This window comes from Crinia signifera, chromosome 2 (genome assembly GCF_055691185.1).
Source record: "Crinia signifera chromosome 2, ASM5569118v1, whole genome shotgun sequence".
NCBI classification, from domain to species: domain Eukaryota; kingdom Metazoa; phylum Chordata; class Amphibia; order Anura; family Myobatrachidae; genus Crinia; species Crinia signifera.
In genome coordinates, this window is record NC_139218.1 from 281,789,865 (window position 1) to 281,814,319 (window position 24,455).

At 43.7% G+C, this 24,455-nt stretch overlaps 1 protein-coding gene across 1 annotated transcript in view; it reads left to right on the forward strand.

The window, feature by feature from the left end:
* The first annotated feature begins 1,663 nt into the window (after positions 1-1,663).
* The window catches only part of GRK1 (G protein-coupled receptor kinase 1), a 54,659-nt gene continuing 31,867 nt past the window's right edge, over positions 1,664-24,455 (forward strand). Inside the window, exon 1 of the mRNA XM_083171198.1 lies at positions 1,664-2,365. Coding sequence (XP_083027324.1) covers positions 1,664-2,365 — 702 coding nt within the window. The remainder of the gene's footprint in view (positions 2,366-24,455) is intronic.

Below are 24,455 nucleotides of genomic sequence, written 5' to 3' on the forward strand. Positions count from 1 at the left end.
TTCCCTGGCGCTGGTCTAGGCTCTGCCTAATGAGGGGGGCGGTTTTAGGGAAAAGGAGTTCCACCACCTCTCCAGGACCACTTTAAGCCCTGGATTTGGGTGAGTTATTTTGTTTCTGTGCAGGGAAATACTGGCTGCTTTATTTTCACACTGCAATATAGATCTCACTTTGAAGTAAAACCCCACCCAAATCTAATTCTCTCTGCACAAATTACATCTGCCCCACCTGCAGTGCACATGGGTTTTGTCCATTTGAGAAGAATTTGCCTTTGCGAGTGAACCAGAATAATGGCCTATGTATGTAGCTTAGTCTGATGGTAGGATGCTAGCAATAGGTAGGGACATAGGCCCTCATATATCAGACATGAATAGAAATTACGTCACATTCCGCTGTGTGTATAACACCTGTGGTATTAAAATAAATAACAGTCATGAGAACATAATATCTGCACCTTAGTTGCTCTGTAAAACACACCACACAGTGCCTGCACTAATCCTGAGATTGTGATTTATATATGTCTGCAAAGACTGTAATCCTATTTCAACTACAATGAAAGAAATGACATGTCAGGTTGAGCCCTGCACTGTACTATATGTTGTACGGCTTGTGTGAATATGTGCAAAGATAAAAACACACGTACACACACACACATATATATGTGTGTGTGTTTGTTTGTGTACATATAGATATATTTATATATAAATCTATCTATCTATCTATCTATCTATCTATCTATCTATCTATCTATCTATCTATCTATCTATCTATCTATCTATCTATCTATCTATCTATCCACACACACACACACACTGTACAATGCCCTACACATGGTATGGCTATAGTGAGCACATTACTGAGCAGATATACCGAAGCTTCTAAAACAGAAAAGTGTTGCTATTGTAAATAGCTACCAATCAGATGTTTTCTCCCTAGCTATCGTTCTAGAAAGTACTAGACAGAATCTGATTGGTTGCTATGTTGTGGTTCACAACTTGTCTGCTTTACAAGCTTTTATAAAAAAAACTCCCTCTGTCACAAAAATAATATATTAATTTGTGTTAGTTCAGGATATTTATCGTAACCACTTTCATAATTAAGATGTTAAGTTTTTAACTTTTTTTACAAGAGAAAGAGAGAGAGAGAGAGAGAGAGAGAGAGAGAGAGAGAGAGAGAGAGAGAGAGAGAGAGAGAGAGAGAGAGAGAGAGAGAGAGAGAGAGAGAGAGAGAGAGAGAATAAGAGTCGAATTATCTGCCTAAGTGGATAAAGAGTTTACAGAGGTGTTGACTCAGGGGTATTAGACACTCACCTGTCATTTAGCTATCTCTTCTAATAAGACATTCTTGTATTATATGACACAGGATATGGATTACTATTTTACATCTCCGATAATTTACACTGCAGATTGATTCCTTTATTTGCATCTTCTGTTTTGTTTCGGGCTTTCCTTTTTTGCTATTCAAGGATTTTATTCTATTTATGCATAATATCATGGACTGGCTATACCCAATTGAAGACCTTCGTCTATAATTCTAGCTTGATCAAAGGGATTTTGCTAAGCCTGGAAGCACTGGCTGCAGTGGGCAGAACTTCTTTCAGTCAAGATTTGCTTTCTCAAGCTACCAAGTGGTTCATGTTTGGTTCAGAAGACTAAACAATCAAAGATGGATTTTGGGGCCCTGGAAACAGTGGTAGCCAATTCTGCATATATTACAGCACGTGGTAGTTTTGATGGGGGCTTCAATCCTCAAATTACTCGGAACAAGAAGTTTCGTGCCAGGCTAAAGCTGCCTCCAGTGTCGGAGTGCGCATATCTGAAGGACCAGATTGATGTGGAATTTGACAGTATTTGTGTAAAGCAGCCCATTGGCAAGAAGTTATTTCAGGAATTTTTGGGAACAGTTGATCAGTTCACTCCTGCAATGGAGTTCTGGGGTGATATTGAGGATTATGATGTTGCAGAGGATGAGGATCGCTTGCAAAAGGCTAAAAACATCATCAGCAAATATCTTGATACTCATTCAAAGTCTTATTGTACCTATTTAGATGAAAAAATTGTTGCACAAGTAGTAGAGGTCTGTAACAAGGTCCCAGATGGACTCTTTAAACATTTACTTCAGTCTACCTTGGATTACTTAAAGGAAAATGCATTTCAGCAGTATAAGGAAGGCATATATTTTCCAAAATTCCTTCAATGGAAATGGCTAGAAGCCCAACCTGTTGGAGAGGACTGGTTTATGGACTTTAGAGTTCTTGGAAAAGGTGGATTTGGGGAAGTATCTGCTACCCAAATGAGAGCAACAGGTAAAATGTATGCCTGTAAGAAACTCAACAAGAAGCGCCTGAAGAAGAGGAAGGGATTTGAAGTAAGCCTTTGATTGTGTATACCTAAAACAGTCAAATGATCCACTTTCATTTAAACTACAGTAGAACAGATTTGTAGGCATGCGCATTATGATTGGCTGAAGTTCATATGACCAGACTGCTTGATAGGCTTAGACATTTGAAGGTCATGCTTAATCACACTTAGCAGGACGTTTAAGTCTTCTAACTACTAAATGCTTTTCTTAAATATTTACAGACAACTTTAACTACTAAGATACATGTAACTCATATTACACACAACCTTTTTATTTGGAAAGTGAGAAAATATAAAAGATACTGTACCTATTTCTGTCCATTAACATATTTTTGTACAATATATATTTTTTATTTAGGATTTTTATCCCCTTTATTGCTGAGGGTTTCTCACTCTTGTGCTGACATAATTTAATTTTTCATTTGCACATCAATACCAGTGTTATTTTTATACGGTACCCACACAAATTCTACATTGTTTATTTCAGAGAATAATGTTTTTAGAAATACCATTAGTAATTTTAGTCATTGTAACATTTAAAAAAACATTATAAACCAATTGGCCAAATAAGTGTTTTCTATTGAATATATATATATATATATATATATATATATATATACACACACCACATTGAAATGTGAAATGGTTTCTGTTTTACCAATAAATAACCATTCCAAAATAGTAAAAGGCTTCTATGTGAAAAAAAAGCATTTTGAAATGAAATGATAATCTCTATATATGTCTAGTGGGGTGTGGATCGTTTTATCGACCATACTTAGGTCAACATGCAACTAGGTCGACATGGGTTTAGGTCGACATGGGTTTAGGTCGACATGGGTTTAGGTCGACATAGCGTTAGGTTGACATGGGCTAGGTCGACAGTTCGCGAGGTCAACATGGGTTTTTTTTTCACAGGTTTTTTACCCGAATGTCAACACAGTCGACATGGACACAGTTGGAAGTCAACCGCAGCCGCTTGCTATGCTTCGGGCACGGTACCTCCTTGTGCTCGGCACACTATTTTATTCTCTCACCACGCCCTAGTGGATGGTAGGGCATGAAATACCGCCTGTCGGCACATGTCGGCTCAAGAAACAGTGAAAAAACCCATGTCGACCTCACGACCGGCCGACCTAACCCATGTCGACCTTACACTATGTCGACCTAAACCCATGTCAACCTTGTCCCATGTCAACCTAGACACCTGTCGACCTTCAACCAGGCGACCTAGATCCCTGTCGACCTAATGACTGTCGACCTAAGTGTGGTCGATAATAGGACTGTATACCGTCTAGTGTATGTGAGGCTCTGAAACACTGCCATCTGCTGGCAGAGAGTGAAACTACATCTCTTTCTCACACATGCACAAACACAGAAGGTAGCAGGGTAGCTTTCAAAGCTTTTGTTTCAAGCAGACTTACCAGTTCTAGTATTAACTTTAGCATGATTAATAGATCTGCCCCAGTGTGTCCTTCCCCCATCCATTGAAAACTGTTTTTTTCTGTAGTCCTTGGCAACGTTGCCTGGTGATCACAGTTGATCACTGGACTATAGCTATATTAAAATGTTGTAGGCACTTTACCATATATGTAGACAGTGGTGGGCTGGGCCAGTGGGCAGGGTGCCATGTGTCCCCTGGCAGCATTATTGTTAAGTTCCATGGGCCACCTTGAATATGAAAAAGGGCCCTGGTGCTCCTGGTGTCTTTCTGATGCAGCCGCGGCTGCACTCCAAGTCTCCGAGTCTGATTGTCGGCAGCCGCGGCTAGAGTTGCCAGTGGCAGACGGGTCTATAGTAACATGGCCGCCGGCCTCCTGCACTGAGGACATGTCTAGTGCAGGAGACCGCTACAGAGGGCGAGGCTGTGGGGGGTGTAGGAGGGTAGGGGCCAGACACCAGGAAGCAGCCTGTGCCGATCACACCTTACTTCCGGCCTGTGCATTCCACCTACTTTCTTCTAGTCCTGCAGCCTCGGTGTCCGGTGACGAGATCGGGTAATAGCATCCTGTGGTGTCCTGTCATTATACAGGGGGAGCAGCCGGTGGTGTCCTGGTGTTATACAGGGGGAACAGACTGTGATGTCCTGTTATTATTATTATTATTATTATTATTATTATTATTATTATATTATAATTATAATAATTATACAAGGGGAGCACAATTGTGGCGTCCTGGTATCATTATAATCAAATATACACACTCCAGTTGGTATAATCAACTCCAGGCCTAATCTTTTTTTTTATTAAAACATATTTTTTTATTTTTTTTAAAACCCTCCATTTAACGATGCGCTGTTACTTATGGGCCAGTGTTCTGGACTTGGCCCTGCGCTAAAAGTTGCCAGCCAGCCCCTGCATGTGGACTCCATTGAGAATGGTAAAGTATAAAAAAGTTCAAAGAAAAAAAAGGGTACTTGTTTCCTAGCACGGCCACAATCTTAAGTAATCGTGTCCCTTAATTAAGGGACACGATTACCCCCGATGGACCCGATTTCTTTTGAAATCAGGTCCATTTTGCCGGCTAGGAGACAATATCGGGGGCATCGCGTCGGTCGGGACCATTAACATTGGTCCCGACGCGACCGACGCGATGCCCCCGATATTTCCATAGGCTTCAATGTTAAAAAATATTTTAACATTGAAATCTTGTCGGGAAAGGTAAAATATCGGGGGCATCGCGTCGGTCGGGACCATTAACATTGGTCCCGACGCGATGCGACGCGATGCACCCGATTTTTGCATAGGCTTCAATGTTAAAAAAAATTTTAACATTGAAATGCTGTAAAAATGTGAAAAAATGTGAAATGGGCCAATATGACCCATTTCACATTATAGATGTCCCCGTCGTCACCCCACGATAGACGCCAACCCGAAGCGTGGCGAGCGCAGCGAGCCCGCGAGGGGCGGCGGTACGCGTCCTCCGACATTTTCATGCCCTACTATCCACGTCGGCGTGGAGTGAGAATAGAATAGTGTGGCGAGCGCAGCGAGCCACCGAGCCCGAAGCGTGGCGAGCGCAGCGAGCCCCGCGAGGGGACGCGGATACCTTCACAGTTATACGCGTCCCCTTGCGGGCTTCACAGGTGTCCGTGGCGACGCGGACACCTGTGAAGCCCGCGAAGGGACGCGTTTACCTGTGAAGGTATCCGCGTCCCCTCGCGGGGCTCGCTGCGCTCGCCACGCTTCGGGCTCGGTGGCTCGCTGCGCTCGCCACACTATTCTATTCTCACTCCACGCCGACGTGGATAGTAGGGCATGAAAAGGTCGGAGGACGCGTACTGCCGCCCCTCGCGGGCTCGCTGCGCTCGCCACGCTTCGGGTTGGCGTCTATCGTGGCCTGGGGTTAACGCGCTTAAATTTGGGGGGGTTGGGAATTTTTTTCATTCAATCCAATGTAAAATTGGGTCCCAGGAACCCAATTTACATTGGATTCAATGAAAAAAATCGGGTCAAAAATCGGTCGGTCGCGTCGATCGCATCGCATGCGACCAAATCGCATGCGATGCGATCGACCCGATTTTTCCGACACGACCACCCCGATCTGAATCGGTGTGGCCGTGCTAGGAAACAAGTACCAACAAAAAGACCTCATGTTGACATTTTCATGTGTTGACCAATTGACCATGTCGACCATATGGTTTCAACCATATGTTGATCTTATGATTGCACATGGTTTTATCCATTAAAGAAGGAGTTTGCTTTTGCAAACCAACCAGAATCAGGCCCAAAATGCAAAAATATTGTGTATACCATGCTTGAAGCAATATGCGTATTAGCTATTTTTTCAGTTGAGAGAGATTAGAAGACGGCAACTAAAATATAAAATTAGTATTTGTGTGCAATAAAATAAAGTTAGGAATAAGTTTGGTGACAGTAATAACATGTTCTGTAATAGGGTACGGCATAGTGGATTGACAATGTCTACAGTGACTAGGTTGACACCTGAAAGTGTTTGACATACCATAGGTTGACACTGACAGAAGGTCGACACAAGCTTAATGTTGACACAGACATGGTCAAGAGTCAAAAGGCCGCCACAAGTTTTCATGTTTTTGTTGTCTGTGTCAACATATGTCGACATGGGCACCATGCTATTATATTCTCAATCTATGCCCACTTGGATAGTAAAGTATGAACCAAGTAGGTCTACGTTAAAAAAAAAAACCCGTGAAAAACATGAATAGCCTTCATTTAGAACAGGGGTGGGGATCCTTTTTTTGCCAAGGGCCAATTGTATGGTGGAAAAATCCTTTGGGGGCCATATGTAAAAACGTCTCTTACAAATTGTCCTGCTGCAGCCGTCCCACGCTCCGGTGGCTGCCGCTGAATAGGACTGACAGTCTCCGGTTGCTGTTAATTAAGAGGAAACTCTCAAGAACTACCGACCTCTCGCAAGAAGTCCCCTGTACTTGACTCCCGGCAAAGCCACCGGGTGGGTAGGAGGGCCACTCAGACCGGCTACGGGGGCCGCATACGGCCCCCGGGCCTGAGGTTCCCCACCACTGATTTAGAAGGACAAGAATAGACTTGAGTTTCACATTAAAGTTATTTTTTTTCTGGCTATTTTGAGAGTATAAATAAACCCACAATTGTGATGCTCCAGATACTCAACTAGCTCAAAGAAAGCAATTTTTATAACTTTGCTAACCAGCAAAACCATTTTCAGCTGTGTTAACATAATTGCAGAAGGGTTTTCCATTAGTCTTCTAATGCAATTAGCAAGCACAATGTACCATTAGAACACAGGAGGTGATGGTTGCTGGAGTTGGGCCTCTATACACCTTTGTAGATATTCTTTTAAAAAACAAATGTTTGCAGCTAGTATAGTTATTTACCACATTAACAATGTATAGAGTGTATTTCTTATTAGTTTAATGTTATCTTCATAAAAAAAAACAGTGCTTTTATTTAAAAATAAAGACATTTCTAAGTGACCCCAAACTTTTGAATGGTAGTGTATGTACGCACTTTGTAGTATATACACACTAGGTGTAAAATATGCACGCACTCAAATATATGCATGCACTCTGTAATGCACACTCTGCATAACAAATGATACACCCACTCTGTAATATACAGTATGCACACACTAATATGGCACACACTCTGTAAAGTATGCATACACTCTGGCCCTTATTCTGGTTCACTGGCAAAGGCAAATTCCTTCCGAAATGGACAAAACCATGTGCACTGCGGGGGGGGGGGCACAGATGTAACATGTGCAGAGAGATTTAGATTTGGGTGAGTTATTTTGTTTCTGTGCAGGGTAAATACTGGCTGCTTTTTTTTACACTGCAATATAGATCTCACTCACTTTGAAGTAAAACCCCACCCAAATCTAATTCTCTATGTACTGTTGCCTTTGTGAATGAACCAGAATAAGGGCCTCTGTGTAACGTATTCACACGCTGTGTAATGTAAGTACTGTGATACCCCTTTCAGACCACAAAATGCAGGGTCGCACCAGGGCTTTGAAATGGTTCATTCCTGATGCAACCCTGCATTTTGATCTGTTCACATTACTTCAGCAAACCGGCAACATCATCGGGGGTGTGGCAGAGCAGCGGAGCGTCAACGGGAGGCGGGAGAGAAGGCAGTGCTTAGAGCTGGTGCTGCTCCAATGCCTCCTCCATTGGTGTGAATGGGAAACGGGTCACTCCGCAAAGCACAGATTTGCAAGACCCGGTAACCCCTTCATTGCACCAATCACCAGGTCGAACCGGCAAGAAACCGGCATGGACTCGGTAATAAGGTGCGATGTGAAAGGGGTATAAGTGTTGTTCAGAGAATTTTATGTTTTTGTGCAGTTGCATGAAATGGCTATTTTCTGTAAATACAACTATTGTAAGTCATTATCATCACCTTGAAATAGAGACAGTTGCATCTCGAAATGTTGGATTTTGAGTATACATCCTGGTGGGCAGCATAGGGCGGGTGCATGGCCTGCAGCAGTGTGACGTCAGGGGGGAGATCTGCAATCCCCACCCCCCCTTAATAAAAGGCAGGGCGCGCTGTCCAGGTGGGAAAAGTCACCTGACTAAGCAGCAGTGCTCACACTGTCAGAATCTCTGTCCTGCCGTGTGTAATTAATTATTAAAATCAAACTGGTGTCAAAACATTAGTGCATCTTCTAGGACTCTACGACTTAGAAGTCTGTGGGGGCATTATCTATCCTGGAATCTGCTTAGCATTTTGGAGCTGTTGTGCCAACTAGTGGGAGCATCTGAGAAATGAATTGTGCATTATTTGGGCATAAAAACAATAATTGTGTACATGATTATTACAGAGTTTGGTATAACGTGTAATGGGCATTACAGCGTGTGGTGTATGTAATGGGCATTATGGCATCTGGTATAATATGGTTATTTAGGTGAGGTATAATGTGTAATGGGCATTAATGTGTGTGGCATAACGTGTATTGGGCATTATGACATGTAGTGAGTGTGTGACATGTGTGTGTGACATGTGTAATTGGCATTACGGTTAGGGTGACCAACTCATCCCTTTAATCCGGGACACATATTAATTACACAGGTTCTGTGGCTGGCTTTCACCTGGTTTTAAACTGCCACACCCAAGACTCCATTTCACCTGGTTTTAAACTGCCACAGAACCTGTGTAATTAATATGTGTCCCGGATTAAAGGGATGAGTTGGTCACCCTAATTACGGTGTCCATTTTTGCCTCGCACCTGTGATGGTGCAGGAGGAGAGACTTTTTTTTGTTGCAATGAGTGCCAAAAGGCAGTACTAGACACGCCCCTAGACACGCCCCTCTGACAGTGCAGCGCCCCACTTTTTTTAAAAACTTCACTCTGGTTTATTGTTAAGACAACTTTTCATGGACGAATCGACTTCCTCAGGAATAACTAGTTTCCTTTTGCTCTCTAATTTCTGGTTGTGTAAAAATCTTATATGAAATCTGTGTTGGTGACCCATTAAATTGCTTATTTGATGGATAGTTTTAGCAATTAACCAATAAGTGTGTTGCAAGCTTCAACTATTTTGACTGATGAATGATAAACATCAATCAATCTCAATCAATCAATCAATCAATCAATCAATCAATCAATCAGTGTGCTAACAGGAGGTGGTCTAACTAGTGAAGTGGTCAAATTATAAAAAAAGAATCCCTTGAAAAGTGTTCTTTACATTTTTGTTTGAATTCTTATAAGGGCACTTAAGTAAACACAAACTGGAAAAAGTCATGACATGATTATGACAGCAATGTGGACTGTTGTGGAATGAGCTTCAACAAATTTTTACATGGAAGTAAACAATGCAAATTCTAGGTGGCACCTAATATAGATGCTTCCCTTGGCTTTCATTCAGACATGACAGGGAGAGGAGACTCTAATGCTGTGTACACACGGGGGCGATAGGGGCTGAAATCGCTGGGAATATGGTCGCAGGCGACCATATTGCCAGTGAAGGGAGTGTGCCCCGGCGATAAATCAACGGGTGTGCGCTCCAGGTTTCAGCCCCATTATAATCGCTGGTCGCAGGAGCTTGCTCCTGCGACCAGCTGATTACCTCTGCGGCTCCCCCAGCAGAGGTTCGTTTTCATCAGCGAACATCTCTGGTCGCTGATGAAAAGGAGACACTGGGCAATATATTGCTCAGCAATGTATTGCTAGCAATATATTGCTGAGCAATATATCTCCCCCGTGTGTACGGGGCTTAAAAGTAAGTAAGCCTGGGCTTGATAGAGGCATAGAATTACTAAGGTCACTGAGGCCTATATACCAGTAACACAACAATGATGCAGTATATACTGTCATTTTGCCAAAATTATGCAGTATTTATTTATTGTATCTAAGTTTGGCAAAGTATCGAAAAATACTATACAGAAAAATACCATCATACAAATCATAACCTGAAATATAAAGTTTCCTGTGTAAGAGATAAGCTTAAAGAAATGCCAAAGCTCACAAGGATGTTTCAGAAATATTTTGGTACAATCAGTAAATTTGTGTGGAAAGAATAAATTTCTCTTTTAGTAACATTGCATTTAGGTGCACTATACCATAGTAACTAATCGTACACAGCCGATATTGTGAGCCATGGCCGGGTGCAGAGCCGGCCCTAGCCTAAATTACGCCCTAGGCAAGATTTTGACTGTTGCCCCCTAGCCCCGCCACTAGTTCCGTCTCTGACCCTGCTCCCCTTTACCAGCATCAGCAACCCTCATCATAGCAGTCAACATTTTGGTGCTCCTACCCGCAATATTTTAAAAAGAAACAGCGCACCCATTCGGTGCGAAGCCCAAACAGGGGTGTGTTCTTGCTGGGAAGGGGCATGGCCACACAATAGTACCCCAATTCAAATTATGCCACACAGTAGTGCAACTTTATTCACATTATATCATGCGATGGTGTTCCTTATTCACGTTACATCACACAGTAGTACCACTTTACCTTATTTACATTACTCCTCATATTATTCACATTATACCATTAGAAAAAAATCCTGAGAAAATATTGTATTTTAAGCACCTCAATGGCCTGTGCTGGGCAGAGGAGAAGAGCTGCAGCTGCTGCTATCACTTAAGGGGACGGGGCCCGGGGCCCCCACTGGGCCCTTCCATCACACTTTGGCCTGGGTAATTTGTACCCCCTACCCCTTTTTCTCGGCCCCCCTGATAATACCACACAGTAATGCCCCTTACACATGACACACCTTATTAATGTCCTTATAACCATAATGCCCCTTACAAATTATGCCAACCTTTATTAATGCCCTTCATACACATAATGACACACATAATCCCCCTTACACATATGTCACACATTATTAATGCCCTTATACACATGACACACATTATGCCCCTTACACATATGTCACACATTATTAATGCATTTATACATGACACACATAATGCCCCTTACACATATGCTGAACACTATTGCACAACCAAACCACCCGCAGACAGGACTCGCACAGCCGCTAACAGCCTCACTCACACACACAACATAGGCATGCTGCATATCATTTTAATCAGCAGAAGCTGCTGATGCCCCTAGGCATTGCAAATGCCCTAGGCAATTGCCTAGTTGGCCTATGCCTAAGGCCGGCTCTGGCCGGGTGGCGCAGGAGTCAGGACACAGAAACAAGTCGGCACACAGGGCCTTATTCTACTTCACTCTTTCTGACAAAATCCTTCTTAGATGGACAAAACCATGTGCACTGCAGGGGGGCAGATGTAAAATGTGCAGAGAGAGTTAGATTTTGGGTGAGTTATTTTGTTTCTGTGCAGGGTAAATACTGGATGTTTATTTTTCCACTGCAATATGGATGTCACTTTGAAGTAAAACTCCATCCATATCTAATTCTCTCTGCACATTTTACATATGCCCCCTGCAGTGCACATGGTTTTGTCCATCTAAGAAGGATTTTGTCAGAAAGAGTGAACTAGAATAAGGTCCACAGAGCAGGCTGGCGGCACACAGGATGGGCGGGCAGCAGACAGAGCGGGCAGGCGGCACAAAGAGTGGGCGGACAGTGCACAGAGCGGGCGGGTGGCACACAGAGCAGGCGGGCGGCACACATCGGCACAGGGCTGGGCATATGCGTTTTGCAGTGCATGGCTCCAGCGCCCTGTGAACTCTCTGTGCCTGGAGCTCGTACTCTGATGGCTTCGCCCTCGCTATGCCCCTGGGTGCAAGGGGTGCAGCTGCTAAGGGGCCCAGAGCTGAGGGGGGCCATCTTTACTGTCTAAGTAATATTTTACATACATTTATCACCATCAGTTGCGAAATGGGGGGCCCTAACAAACTTTTGCTATGGGGCCTACTAATATTTAATTACACCACTGGCTGATGTGGTTCACTGTTAGTTGTATACTAGTATGTAGTATAATATACTAGTAGTGGGCCTTCAATAACGTTGCACAAACATTGCCTGTCTCAATGGTGCACTAGGAAACTCCTTGGATAGTACAGAGAGAAGCAGGTCTAGACAAATTCATTATTGAAGATGGTGTATGTGATGAGAAGCAGGTACTAGTGTTAGTCTCGCACACATGGAGTCAGAACTATATGAACTTGCACTTAATAGTAGAGATGACTGTAGCTGCAAGTTCTCTAGAAAAAGAGGATAGCTGCTCACAGAGGGCCTTATTCTAGTTCACTTTTTCTGACAAAATCCGTCTTAGATGGACAAAACCAGATTGGTTTGAAACATGACAGGTAGGAGCTGATTGGCCGGTGATAAAGACCAGACACTTGATCACTTCAACGAGATTAATAAATCTACCCCTGAGTAACATCCTAACATAGAGTATACCACTAGTTACTGTGAAGCAGCAAATGACAGGACTTTTTTTGCTGCCAATATCCAATTGTGGCTGTTTCAAACACTCAGGCTAAATAACTGGCTAAGGTTATTTCTTAGGTGCTCCACAGATGCATGTGTCCATTGTTCAAGACAATCAGTGCTGTAAGATTTCTAGGTCTAGGTCAAGATGACATGCAGAGATGGAAGTGGGAGAAAAATAAGACTACCAAGCTTGCTCATGCATTACGTTGTCTTAAAGTAAAGTCAGTTTATGTCAGCAAAGATGGTGCCCGGAATCCAGATTCCTTAAAGTAGACACAGCCAATCTTCTAAAGACAGCCGCATAGCCAGTTGATTTTTTTTCCTGTTTGCAGACAAAAGTCAGTCGAGACCAGGGTTTAAAGTGAGGGGGAACGGGGTGGAACTGGGTTCCACCACCTCTAATGGTGAAGTGGAACATTTTAAACTCCACATTGGTCCTGAACAGTAATTCTTACAGAAAAGCATTCTAGTTTGCAGGAGGGTGCCAACATCCCTACCACTGGACCCGTCTCTGGGGGGGGGGGGGGGGGGGTAATTAGGTGGCATAGAGAAATTAGTTCCCCCACCTCTGCATGACCACTTTAAGCCCTGGTCTAGACTGACTTTTATCTTGCCCGGAGAATGCCGAATTTGGGGAGGGTGCAGCACACATCATGTGACATCAGCCGCCTGTGCCAGCAAGCATCAACATACCTGCACATGCAGGGGCATGCCCATAAAAGGATGGGTGTTCCCCTGCCCACCCCCATTCCTCCCACTATGGATCAAACGGCCCGGCGAGTGTGAGACCTGACCATCAGGGCCGGGCCGAATTTGGCCCATTACGATTGGGTCTGAATCGGCCCTTTAGTACTTGAAACAGCTGCTCTTCATTCTAAAAGGATGTGTATACGACACTAAGAACTTTCTGAATGTTAATATCAAACTAACTGGACTAAGGTAGCTGCTAACAGCGTAACAGCCAGAAAGGAGGAGAATAATTACTAACATGATCTCTGAATTGCTTCCTTATATTAATGTATGGACTCGTTATGACAGATTTCTATTGTGTTACAAGAACAAAATTGACAGTGGGTGCGTGGCGCAATGCTGCCTAAGATCACTTATCCCTGAAGATACACCTTTACTTCAACAATATAGCATACAGAGAAATGGGATATATAATCAATGGCGCAATGAGAAACAATACTTAGATTTCTTTAAGTTCAGGCTTTTCCTCTTGTATGATGTTAATCTCGGATGAGTGGGATTCACCAAATTGAGGTATTGCGTGAAGAAAAAAATAAAAAAATACATAAAAATTACAATTTGAATTTGTGTGTGTCCATTATTATGAACACTCTAATGAGTGGGTGCTCTATTATTTAGAAGAACTGGGTCACTCCGGGCGTACCAGAACTCACGTGGTTTTGTGACGGTTTCCCTCTTATAAAGGTTTATTTTCTGTGTTTTCCCGGAGAGGCTCAGTTTTAGCGTGGGTATCTCTTTAAGTGCTTGTGGAGTAATCCAAAAGGCTTATCAGCCGTGCTCAGGGCCGGATTATAATGGAGGCACAAGGGGTCAGTGCCCCTGGGCCCCCCATTAGCTAGGGGCCCCCTGTGGTTGGCATGTATGTTTTTTTTTTTTTAGTTAAAGGTTTTGTGCATGGGAGTGGGGTAGTACTGCAGCTTCATCTAACTGCCAATGTGACAATGATTAATGGTGCTGAGCATCAGGAGCCAAGGCACACTGATTGCACAAGTGTGCAGTGCATTACTGGGAGTTGACTAAGTCCCATGACACTTTAAACCAGAGGGCAGAGGCTGAGAGGTTTGTGCTGAGCTCTAATTGGTGGAGCTCATTACATGCCCATGGAGAACAGCAGCAGCAGCTTAGTCATGGGAGGGTTTTTAGCACTAGGACTGTGAGGTCTCCTATAGAGTAAGGTGCAGAGGGACAAACACAGGCTTTTCATATGGTATGTATTTATGTGTATGTGTGTGTGTGTGTGTGTGTGTGTGTATATATATATATATATATATATATATATATATATATATATATATATATATGCAGTTACCATTGACCAAGTTTATACTGCCTTTACTCCGTGTTTTGACAGTGTAATATTCTCTTATGCAGTGTGCGGCCAGTAATGACAAGTGCAAGGGGGCCCCCTGGCTAAAGTACCCCGGGCCCCCCAAAGGCTTAATCTGGCACTGGCCGTGCTCAAAAAGAAGAGAAATTGGTGTCTGAGAATTTAAACAATTGAAGAAGAACATATGTAAAGGTTTCTTTTCTTTAAGTGGAGAAGAAGCGTACCCCTACTCACGGTGTTAAATTGAGTTTTCAAACCTATAAAGGTTTCTTTCTCCCATATGTCCTTCGTTAGTGTGGTGTTCTGGGCAGTGTCTCTTTAAGTGCTTGTGACGTGATCCAAGACACGCCCCTAGACACGCCCCTCTGACAGTGCAGTGCCCCACTTTTTTTAAAACTTCACTCTGGTTTATTGTTAAGACGTTTCATGGACGAATCCACTTCCTCAGGAATAACTAGTTTCCTTTTGCTCTCCAATTTCTGGTTGTGTAAAAAAATCTTATTTTTACTTGTTTACTGAGCGCGCCCCAAGATGGCTGCCTCACCTCTTACATGCTCCTGAACATCTCCACAAAACAGCTTAAATTCTACACAACCGACGTCAGAAACATCAAAATATTCAAGGACCTACCTTTAATTTGTACAGCCTTATGTGGACATCTCCTTAAAACCAGTGGATTGCATTCCAACACTGAGATTCACATTGGATTGAAACTCCTGCCTCTTCCCTGGCTCATCTGGGACTCAGAATGGCTCTACAATTGCAGTGATCATCTCCAGATGAAGGTACAGTTCCATGAAAACCAGCTACCCATCCTGTTCCTCCCTTAGACATCCATTGACTATGTTCTCTATTCAGCAAAGATCTGAACTCTGGCATTAATAATCCATAATTACACTCTTCCCAGTTTCTGAATTTCTGGATGTCTCATTTTAAAACACAGGGAGCTAGCTCATCCCAAAGAGACATGTTGTCTCTTCCCTTGTAAACTATTTGCATTTCAAAAGAAGGGTCTCATGCTGGGATTTGTTGGGATTTCACACCTACACTGAAGGAATGGCCTCTAACACCTTCCTCAGCCTGCTGGAATAAGTTAAATGACTCTTACTTCAACCACTGAAAAGAAAAGTTTCCTGTAGGAATATATTTGACTATAGCAATAGCCAAATAAATGCAAACTCTGTTGCTGAATCACATTCCACTGTAATTTATGGATCACTCTCAGTATAGAGGAAAAAAACTGTTCAATCCTCTCTCATCAAATGCAATTCATACTTGCTCTGTCATTGAGGACCCAATGTATTTGTACACCTCCAGCTTTATACTTTCACTCCGCCCACCACGAAAGGCAGTTCCTATTAATCCAGCACAAGCTTCCATCCTTAAATCACTGGGCATTTTTAAGAGAACTCACCGTGGCAGCCGAGGGAATCGAAGCCGTAAACCTCCTATCAACTGTAACCATCTAAGTAACCGGTCATCAGTCTCTCCAATTTCAAATAGGAGACAAATAGAAGCAGTACCCAACAGACGACCCTGTGCTTTGAAGTACAGATCTGTAAATTCTCGCTCTGTGAATGACTTCCAAGGTGCCAACACACACTACTTAAAGAAAATTGCAGGCCCTCTGGTATGTCCCATCAGGTCCGTCCTTTGTAATGCCAGATCTATAAAAAACAAGACTGCTACAATTGCTGACCTTATCGAATCGTCAGATATAGCCTGTATTACTGAGACTTGGCTGGATGAAAATGCAGCACCTATCCTGGAAGCTGCAGTTCCAACAAACTACTCTGTTATTCACATCCCCAGACTGGACCGCAGGGGAGGTGGGGTGGCCATCTGCTTTAAAAAAGAACTAAAACTTAGGGTCTGCCCAATGGAATTGACTCACTCATTTGAGTGCATTGTTGCCCGGAGTTCTGCACAATTAGGTTTCAGAGTACTTCTCATCTATCGCCCCCCTGGAGATGGAAAGACATTTCTACAAGAGTTTGCAGATATTGTTGCTGGGCTAGTTCTGGAGCACCAAAGATGGCTCATCCTCGGGGATTTCAATGCATGGGTCGATGATGAGCTCTCACGCCTTGGCCAAGATCTCATGTGCACAATGAATGCTCTCGGGCTCACTCAAGTCATCCCCTCTGCTACACATAAAAGTGGCCACACTCTTGATCTTGTCTTCCAGATTGGACTAGAAGTATCTGACCTAAAGATAAACCCAGTCACATGGTCAGACCACCACTCAATATGGTTCTCAGTCGCAACCCCTCAAAATAGATCTGTGCCCATGGAATTGACCAAATATCGCCCAAGGAGGGCTATGACTCCTCAGGCCATGGCAGCTAACTTGAACCTCTCAGCAGTGATGGGGACCTGTAAAGATCCATGTTCCCTAGTCCATTTTTATAACAGGGCTGTGACAGAGGCACTGGATACTATAGCCCCATTGCGTATTCGACCCTGCAAACCACACCATCAAGCTCCCTGGTTTGACAACAGTATTCGGGATCTCAAGAAAAGGGGTCGTATACTTGAAAGACGATGGAGGAAGACAAACCTGGCAGAGGATAAATTAAATCTAATCAAACACATTGGAATATACCAATCAACAATCACCCGCAAGAAAACAGTGTTCCTTTCAAATGAGATCATGACAGCAAAAAATAGGCCCGCTCAGCTTTTCCGTACAGTGGAGATGCTTTGCAAACCAGCATGCCTGCAGCCTGATGTAACCCTCTCACAGTCAAGATGCAATGAGTTTGCTAAATTCTTTGCAGATAAAGTATCTATCATCCGGGCTGGAATCCCCACAGTGACACCAAAGGAGTTCCAACAGACCAAGCCTACCAGTTTAAGACACTTGCCTTCATGGGACATCTTTGACCAAGTGGATGTACAATACATTGCTGGAATTTCCAGACTGTTGCGTCCCTCCTCCTGTGATCTGGACCCTGCCCCATCCAAGCTTCTTTTAGGGTGTATGGAAATAATCGGCCCTGCATTTGCAAAAATAGTTCAATGCTCTTTGCAGACAGGCATTTTTCCCGAACCACTAAAGGAAGCAATAGTCAGACCACTTCTTAAAAAATCTAATTTAGACCCTGACTGCATGACCAACTACAGGCCAGTATCAAATCTTCCTTTTCTAGGAAAGGTTATTGAGAAAGTGGTTGCAACTCAACTAGAGACCCACCTGTTAACCCATGACATTTATGATCCATTCCAGTCAGGATTCAGGAGAAGACATAGCACAGAAACAGCTCTGGTATGTGTGCTCAATGATCTTCTAAATGCAAGGGATAGAGGAGACTGTTCAATCCTAATCCTTCTGGACCTCTCTGCAGCATTTGACACCATTGACCATGGGATTCTAATTGAGCGCCTGAAGAATTTCTGTGGCCTGGGTGGCACAGTCCTTAGCTGGTTCAAATCATTTCTCGCTGGCAGGTCACAGAGAGTTGCATCGGGAGTATACTCTTCACCACCAGTGCCGTTGTCTTGTGGTGTCCCACAGGGCTCTATACTATCTCCCATGCTTTTTGCAGTATACATGCTTCCACTTGGTGACATAATCAGACGTCACGGCCTGGTCTACCACTGCTATGCAGATGATACCCAACTGTACCTGTCCTTTGCTCCAGGCACCGATAACACAATAACAACCTTAAATGGCTGCCTAGCTGAGCTCCAGGAGTGGATGAGTGCCAGTTGGCTGAGACTGAACCCAGATAAAACAGAAGTCCTGATGATAAATCACAGGACAAGACAGCAGCATAGCCAACTGACAGGTCTTAAGCTGGGGGGCACAGCACTAAAAAACTCTGATCATGTGCGGAATCTTGGTGTTGTCCTGGATAATGGCCTGACACTTAAACATCAGGTGTCAGCCACAATCAAATCCTCATTCTTTCATCTGAGAAACATAGCCAGAATCAAGCATTTAATTCCCTCAGAAGACCTTCCTAAAGTCATACATGCATTTATATCATCACGACTAGACTACTGCAATGCTCTCTACCTGGGTCTTCCAGCAAAAGAATTGCACCGCTTGCAGCTGGTACAAAATGCAGCCGCCAGACTATTAACTAACCAGCCCCGCTCCTGCCACATAACTCCCATTCTCTACGCCCTTCACTGGCTACCTGTAAAATGGCGAATCGTTTTCAAGATTGGCTTACTCACTTTCAAGGCCCTACATGACCAGGGCCCAAGGTACCTGCAACAGCTGCTGATCCCTTACTGTCCTACTCGATTACTACGATCCACTGAAGAAGGACTACTAACAGTACCCAGAATCTCCCTGAATTCATCTGGGGGTCGAGCTTTCAACTTTGCTGCTCCAACTCTGTGGAACTCTCTTCCTCGCACAGTGCGAGAAGCGCCCACTATAGAATCCTTTAAAAATAGACTAAAGACATACTTATTTACTCAAGCATTTCACTGACATCTACTGTTAAGCTTGTTTTGTATTTCGAGCTGTAAAGACAATGTGTGAAGCACTTTGAGTCCTATTGGGAGAAAAGTGCTATATAAATATCATTATTATTATTATTATTATTATTATTATATCAAATCTGTGTTGGTGACCCATTAAATTGCTTATTTGATGAATAGTTTTAGCAATTAACCAATAAGTGTGTTGCAACCTTCAACTATTTTGACTGATGAATGATAAATATCAATCCATAAACATCAATCCATAAACATCAATCAATCAATCAATCTATTATTTAGAAGAACTGGGTCACTCCGGGCGTACCAGAACTCACGTGGTTTTGTGACGGTTTCCCTCTTATAGAGGTTTATTTTCTGTGTTTTCCCGGAGAGATTCAGTTTTAGTGCTCTTTAAGTGCTAGTGGAGTAATCCAAAAGGCTTATCAGCCGTGCTCAAAAAGAAGAGAAATTGGTGTCTGAGAATATAAACAATTGAAGAAGAACATATGTAAAGGTTTCTTTTTTTCAGTGGAGAAGAAGCGTACCCCTACTCATGGTGTTAAATGGAGTTTTCAAACCTATAAAGGTTTCTTTCTCCCATATGTCCTTCGTTAGTGTGGTATTCTGGGCAGTGTCTCTTTAAGTGCTTGTGACGTGATCCAAAAGGCTTTTCAGCCGTGCTCAAAAAGAAGAAAGATTGGTGTCTAAGAATCTATCGAGTAATTAAGTTAGATGTATGTGAGGGCTGTACAGAACAATGACAGCATACCTCACTTACATGAACAATTGAAGAGGAACATATGTAAAGGTTTCTTTTCTTTAAATGGAGAAAAAAGCGTACCCCTACTCATGGTGTTAAATGGAGTTTTCAAACCTATAAAGGTTTCTTTCTCCCATATGTCCTCCGTTAGGCCCTTATTCTGATTGACGCGGACTTTACCGCATACTTTCGGATCGCGTCTTTTCGGCGTCTGCGCATGCGTGGAGAACGCAACGCGCATGTGCCACGCCTTGACTCCGTACCAGTTCGGCCAAATCCCGTACAAAACTGTTCCCCGCAATCAGTCGGGAAATATGGGCGTATTATGGGCGTCATGCGGAATGTCACATGGGCGTAGTTTCAAAGTGGGCAAAACGGGGCGGAAACATGGGCGGACACGGGGGAGTACACTTATGTTGGGGGGCGTACATTCGGATAGCACTCCGAATGCACGCGATCAAAAAGGGAAGAAATGTGCGGTGTCCACAAGTGTACTATTGCTTTGCGGACACCACTCGTTCATGCGGTAGGCGAACGTACGCCTAATGACTACAAGCATTAACACCTGAACCCAATAGAATCGACTCCTTTACTCATTACTCACTAATAGGACGCTTGTCAGTGCTTTAATTGAAACCATTGCACTTCAATTGCTGTAAGGGTTAATGTGTGCAATGCATGTGTTAGGCATGCTTGTAAGGATATATTGGCATCTAATTGATTCCAATTCCAAATAAGAAGTTTTTTATGAGGATAGGTAATTGAATAAGTGGGTCATGTGATGTATTGCAGAAGATACATAATAGTGGGTTGTTTGGCGTAAATACTCCGCTTACGTGCGGTAGCACCGCTTGGCTCCCGTTCGGATGCGGTATTCCCGAGCATACTCTGTAATACTCTGTAATACCGTGCAGAATCGGAGTGTTTCTCCCGCACACGCATGGTTTGTATGTCGTCCGTAAACACGCCCTGTTCTTAAAGAGTGAGTCCGTCCGAATGCGGAGGACCCGTGGGCGTTTCTACGGACGATGGCCGCACGCGGCAGAACACCGTGGCGTGCGGACCGCTCCGTAAGAATGCGGGAATATCCGCACCAACCAGAATAAGGGCCTTAGTGTGGTGTTCTGGGCAATTGTGATATTCACTGTTTCAATACTCCCAGATGTATAAAATACAAGAAGATGACACCAAATGTGATTAGGGTATGCTAGCCTAGTAGTGCTCTATATGCAATTGTACCCCGAATATCAAATGGCATACCTTACTCACCCCTTAAAGTGGGGGCAAAAAGCCCGTAGCAGTTTCTTTATTGATATATCCAATATTGATTTGTATAGAACCAGGAGGCCAGTTTAGGTAAAAAATACCAAAAAGATTTTAATCCATTAAAAAACACTTCACATCAGTCCCATGGGCAGGTCATGAGGACACATAGAAAAACATCCAAAACAAAACAATTTAAAAAAAAAAAAAAAAGTAAAAAGACCAAAAAACGATTGTTAAAAATTAGCAAGATACAGGTTGAGTATCCCGTATCCAAAATGCTCGGGACCAGGAGAATTTCGGATAACGGATTATTCCGTATTTCGGAATATTTTAATATTTAAATTATGTATTTTGAAGTATCTTGCATGTATGCTGTATAAACACATAAAATACACACAAATATATTTTATTACCACATAAAATACACACAAATATATTTTATTTGTTCAAAAAACAAGGTTTCAAAACATGAAACAAAATTTGTGTACTATCTCAGATATTGAATTTGAATGCCAAGCAATCATTTTCTTGCACATATATAGTGCCAGTTACATATCATGTCCTCAGTAGGGCTGTTACAAATGTCCCCAGTGAGTTTTTAGAAAAAAAAAATTTTTTTTTTCACTTTCTGGAATGTATGGTTTTCGGAATAATTCGGATAACGGATACCCGGATACGGGATACTCAACCTGTATACATACATCCAAGGTGGTGGCTGTTCACTATCCTCTGGCAGGATCTACGCGTTTCGGTCGTGATGTCTTGATAAAGGTCATCACAGAAAACACAAAAAAGAAACCTTTATAAGAGGGAAACCGTCACAAAACCATGGCCCTTATTCTGATTGACGCGGACTTTACCGCATACTTTCGGATCGCGTCTTTACGCCGTCTGCGCATGCGTGGAGAACGCAACGCGCATGTGCCAGGCCTTGACTCCGTACCAGTTCGGCCAAATCCCGTCCCAAACTGTTCCCCGCAATCAGTCGGGAAATATGGGCGTATTATGGGCGTCATGCGGAATGACACATGGGCGTAGTTTCAAAGTGGGCAAAACGGGGCGGAAACATGGGCGGACACGGGGGAGTACACTTATGTTGGGGGGCGTACATTCGGATACCACTCCGAATGCACGCGATCAAAAAGGGAAGAAATGTGCGGTGTCCACAAGTGTACTATTGCTTTGCGGACACCACTCATTCATGCGGTAGGCGAACGTACGCCTAATGACTACAAGCATTAACACCTGAACCCAATAGAATCGACTCCTTTACTCATTACTCACTAATAGGACGCTTGTCAGTGCTTTAATTGAAACCATTGCTGCTTCAAGGAAACCGTACTAATCCCCCACATATGCTGTACTTGTCACACACTTTAAAACTGCTAACAATGGACATGACTGAATATTAATACTAGCAATACACATGTGTATTCGACATGTACTCATGAAACCACACATTTTTGGTAAAGTAAACAAATTTATTTCTATACATGTCACAGTCAATGCCACTGTGATGCAATGACCAAAAAATAAAAAATCCCAAACAAAAACAACATGGCAGGAATGTACAAAAATAAATAAGAATACAAAACAAATATAATTGCACACAGATGGACTCCAGCACCTCCTATGTGCCACTGCACATGCAGCCAGTGGGAAATGAGGAGGCTGCTGGCCCTTCGACAGCAGGCCAACCTGCACCTGACCATTCTACAGCAGGGCAACCTACACCTGGCCCTTCTGCAGCAGGCCAACCTGCAGCTGACCATTCTACAGCAGGGCAACCTACACCTGGCCCTTCTGCAGCAGGCCAACCTGCAGCTGGCTCATATGCACCATCAGCAGAATCATTTGGAACACAACCGGGGACTTAGCAACATCACTTCAAGTACAGCTGACAGTAATGGCAGGCAAAAGAGGGCAACAGGGGAACCAAAAAGGACATATGAAGCAAGGGCTCATCTGGTTACCCTCAGCACGTGATTGGACACAAGAAGCTGACACACACAGCACAATGGAAGATTTGGGAACACATAACGGTGGAGATTAATGCAGCCACAAGTTCATTTGCGACCACGTTTGGCCTTGGTAGGCTCCTTGGCCTGTGCAGCAGCTCTTCGGCCACGGACAGATGCTGGGGCAGGTGGAGCAGATGATGTAGAGGGGTTGGCTGGTCTACCCCTCCTGCCAGCAGGGAGTGTTGCCGGTGGTAATGCACCAGAAACGGATGACATTAGGACCCTGTTGCTGGTAACCAGCTCCACCATAAGCTCATTATGGTGGAGGAGGAGATCATTTTGGCGGGTGGCTTGCTCGGCCAGCACCTGAGCACTTGCAGCCATGGCCTGCATGCTCGCAGCGATGGCCTGCTGGGTGCTGACCAAGCTCGCCATGATCTCCTCGGTCCTACGCATCCGTTCTGATGCCAACTCTCCCTGCTGGTTGATGTCCCCAAGCATGTTGGCCAAGGTGGCAAAATCGGCTTGGGCCGATGGCTGCTGCTGCACAGGCCTACCACTGGGGCCAGGTGGCACGGACTCCTCCACCTCCTGAGCAGAGTCGTCACCAAGCAGTGGGGTGTCTGTGGAAAATGATAAACACAATTAGGACACATTCTAAGATACTTACTTGCACAAGTTTATGGCATGACCAATATTTACCTTCCAGAAAAGACGCAAACACTTCAGCTGGGGCCTCGCTATCCATCGTGCTCACCCCCCTGACCTCCTCAACTGATATACAGCACTCGGCCATCAACTCCAGGGGGGTGAGCTCTAGCCCTGATGGCATGGGCCCGGCCCCAGATGTCTGGCTGTGTTGCCACCGCTTGGTCATCTTCCTCTTCAGGTTGGTTTTGAAGTCCTGCCACCTGCAATGTAAGTTGACATATTAATACCTGTCACTCCAGATGTTAGCTGTTGCAGCCATTGCTCTGTGCTACATATTATGACATGTGGTTAATGTCCAAAAGATAACATTACATGCAACTATGATCTCAACCGTTACAATACACATTCACAATCACCGTACTCTAACTCTCAACTAAATAACATGGCAATAATGTCTGTGTATCGTAACAACTTCACAGGCCATTTGCAAAATCCATCTAAGCATGAATTCAATCATTACTTGCCTATTACTGGGCACATGTATCACAAAACAACTTGCCTCTTCTTCACATGGTCCGTCTCACGAACTTGTGGCGCAACTTCATTAATCTCTGCCGTTATCTGTTCCCA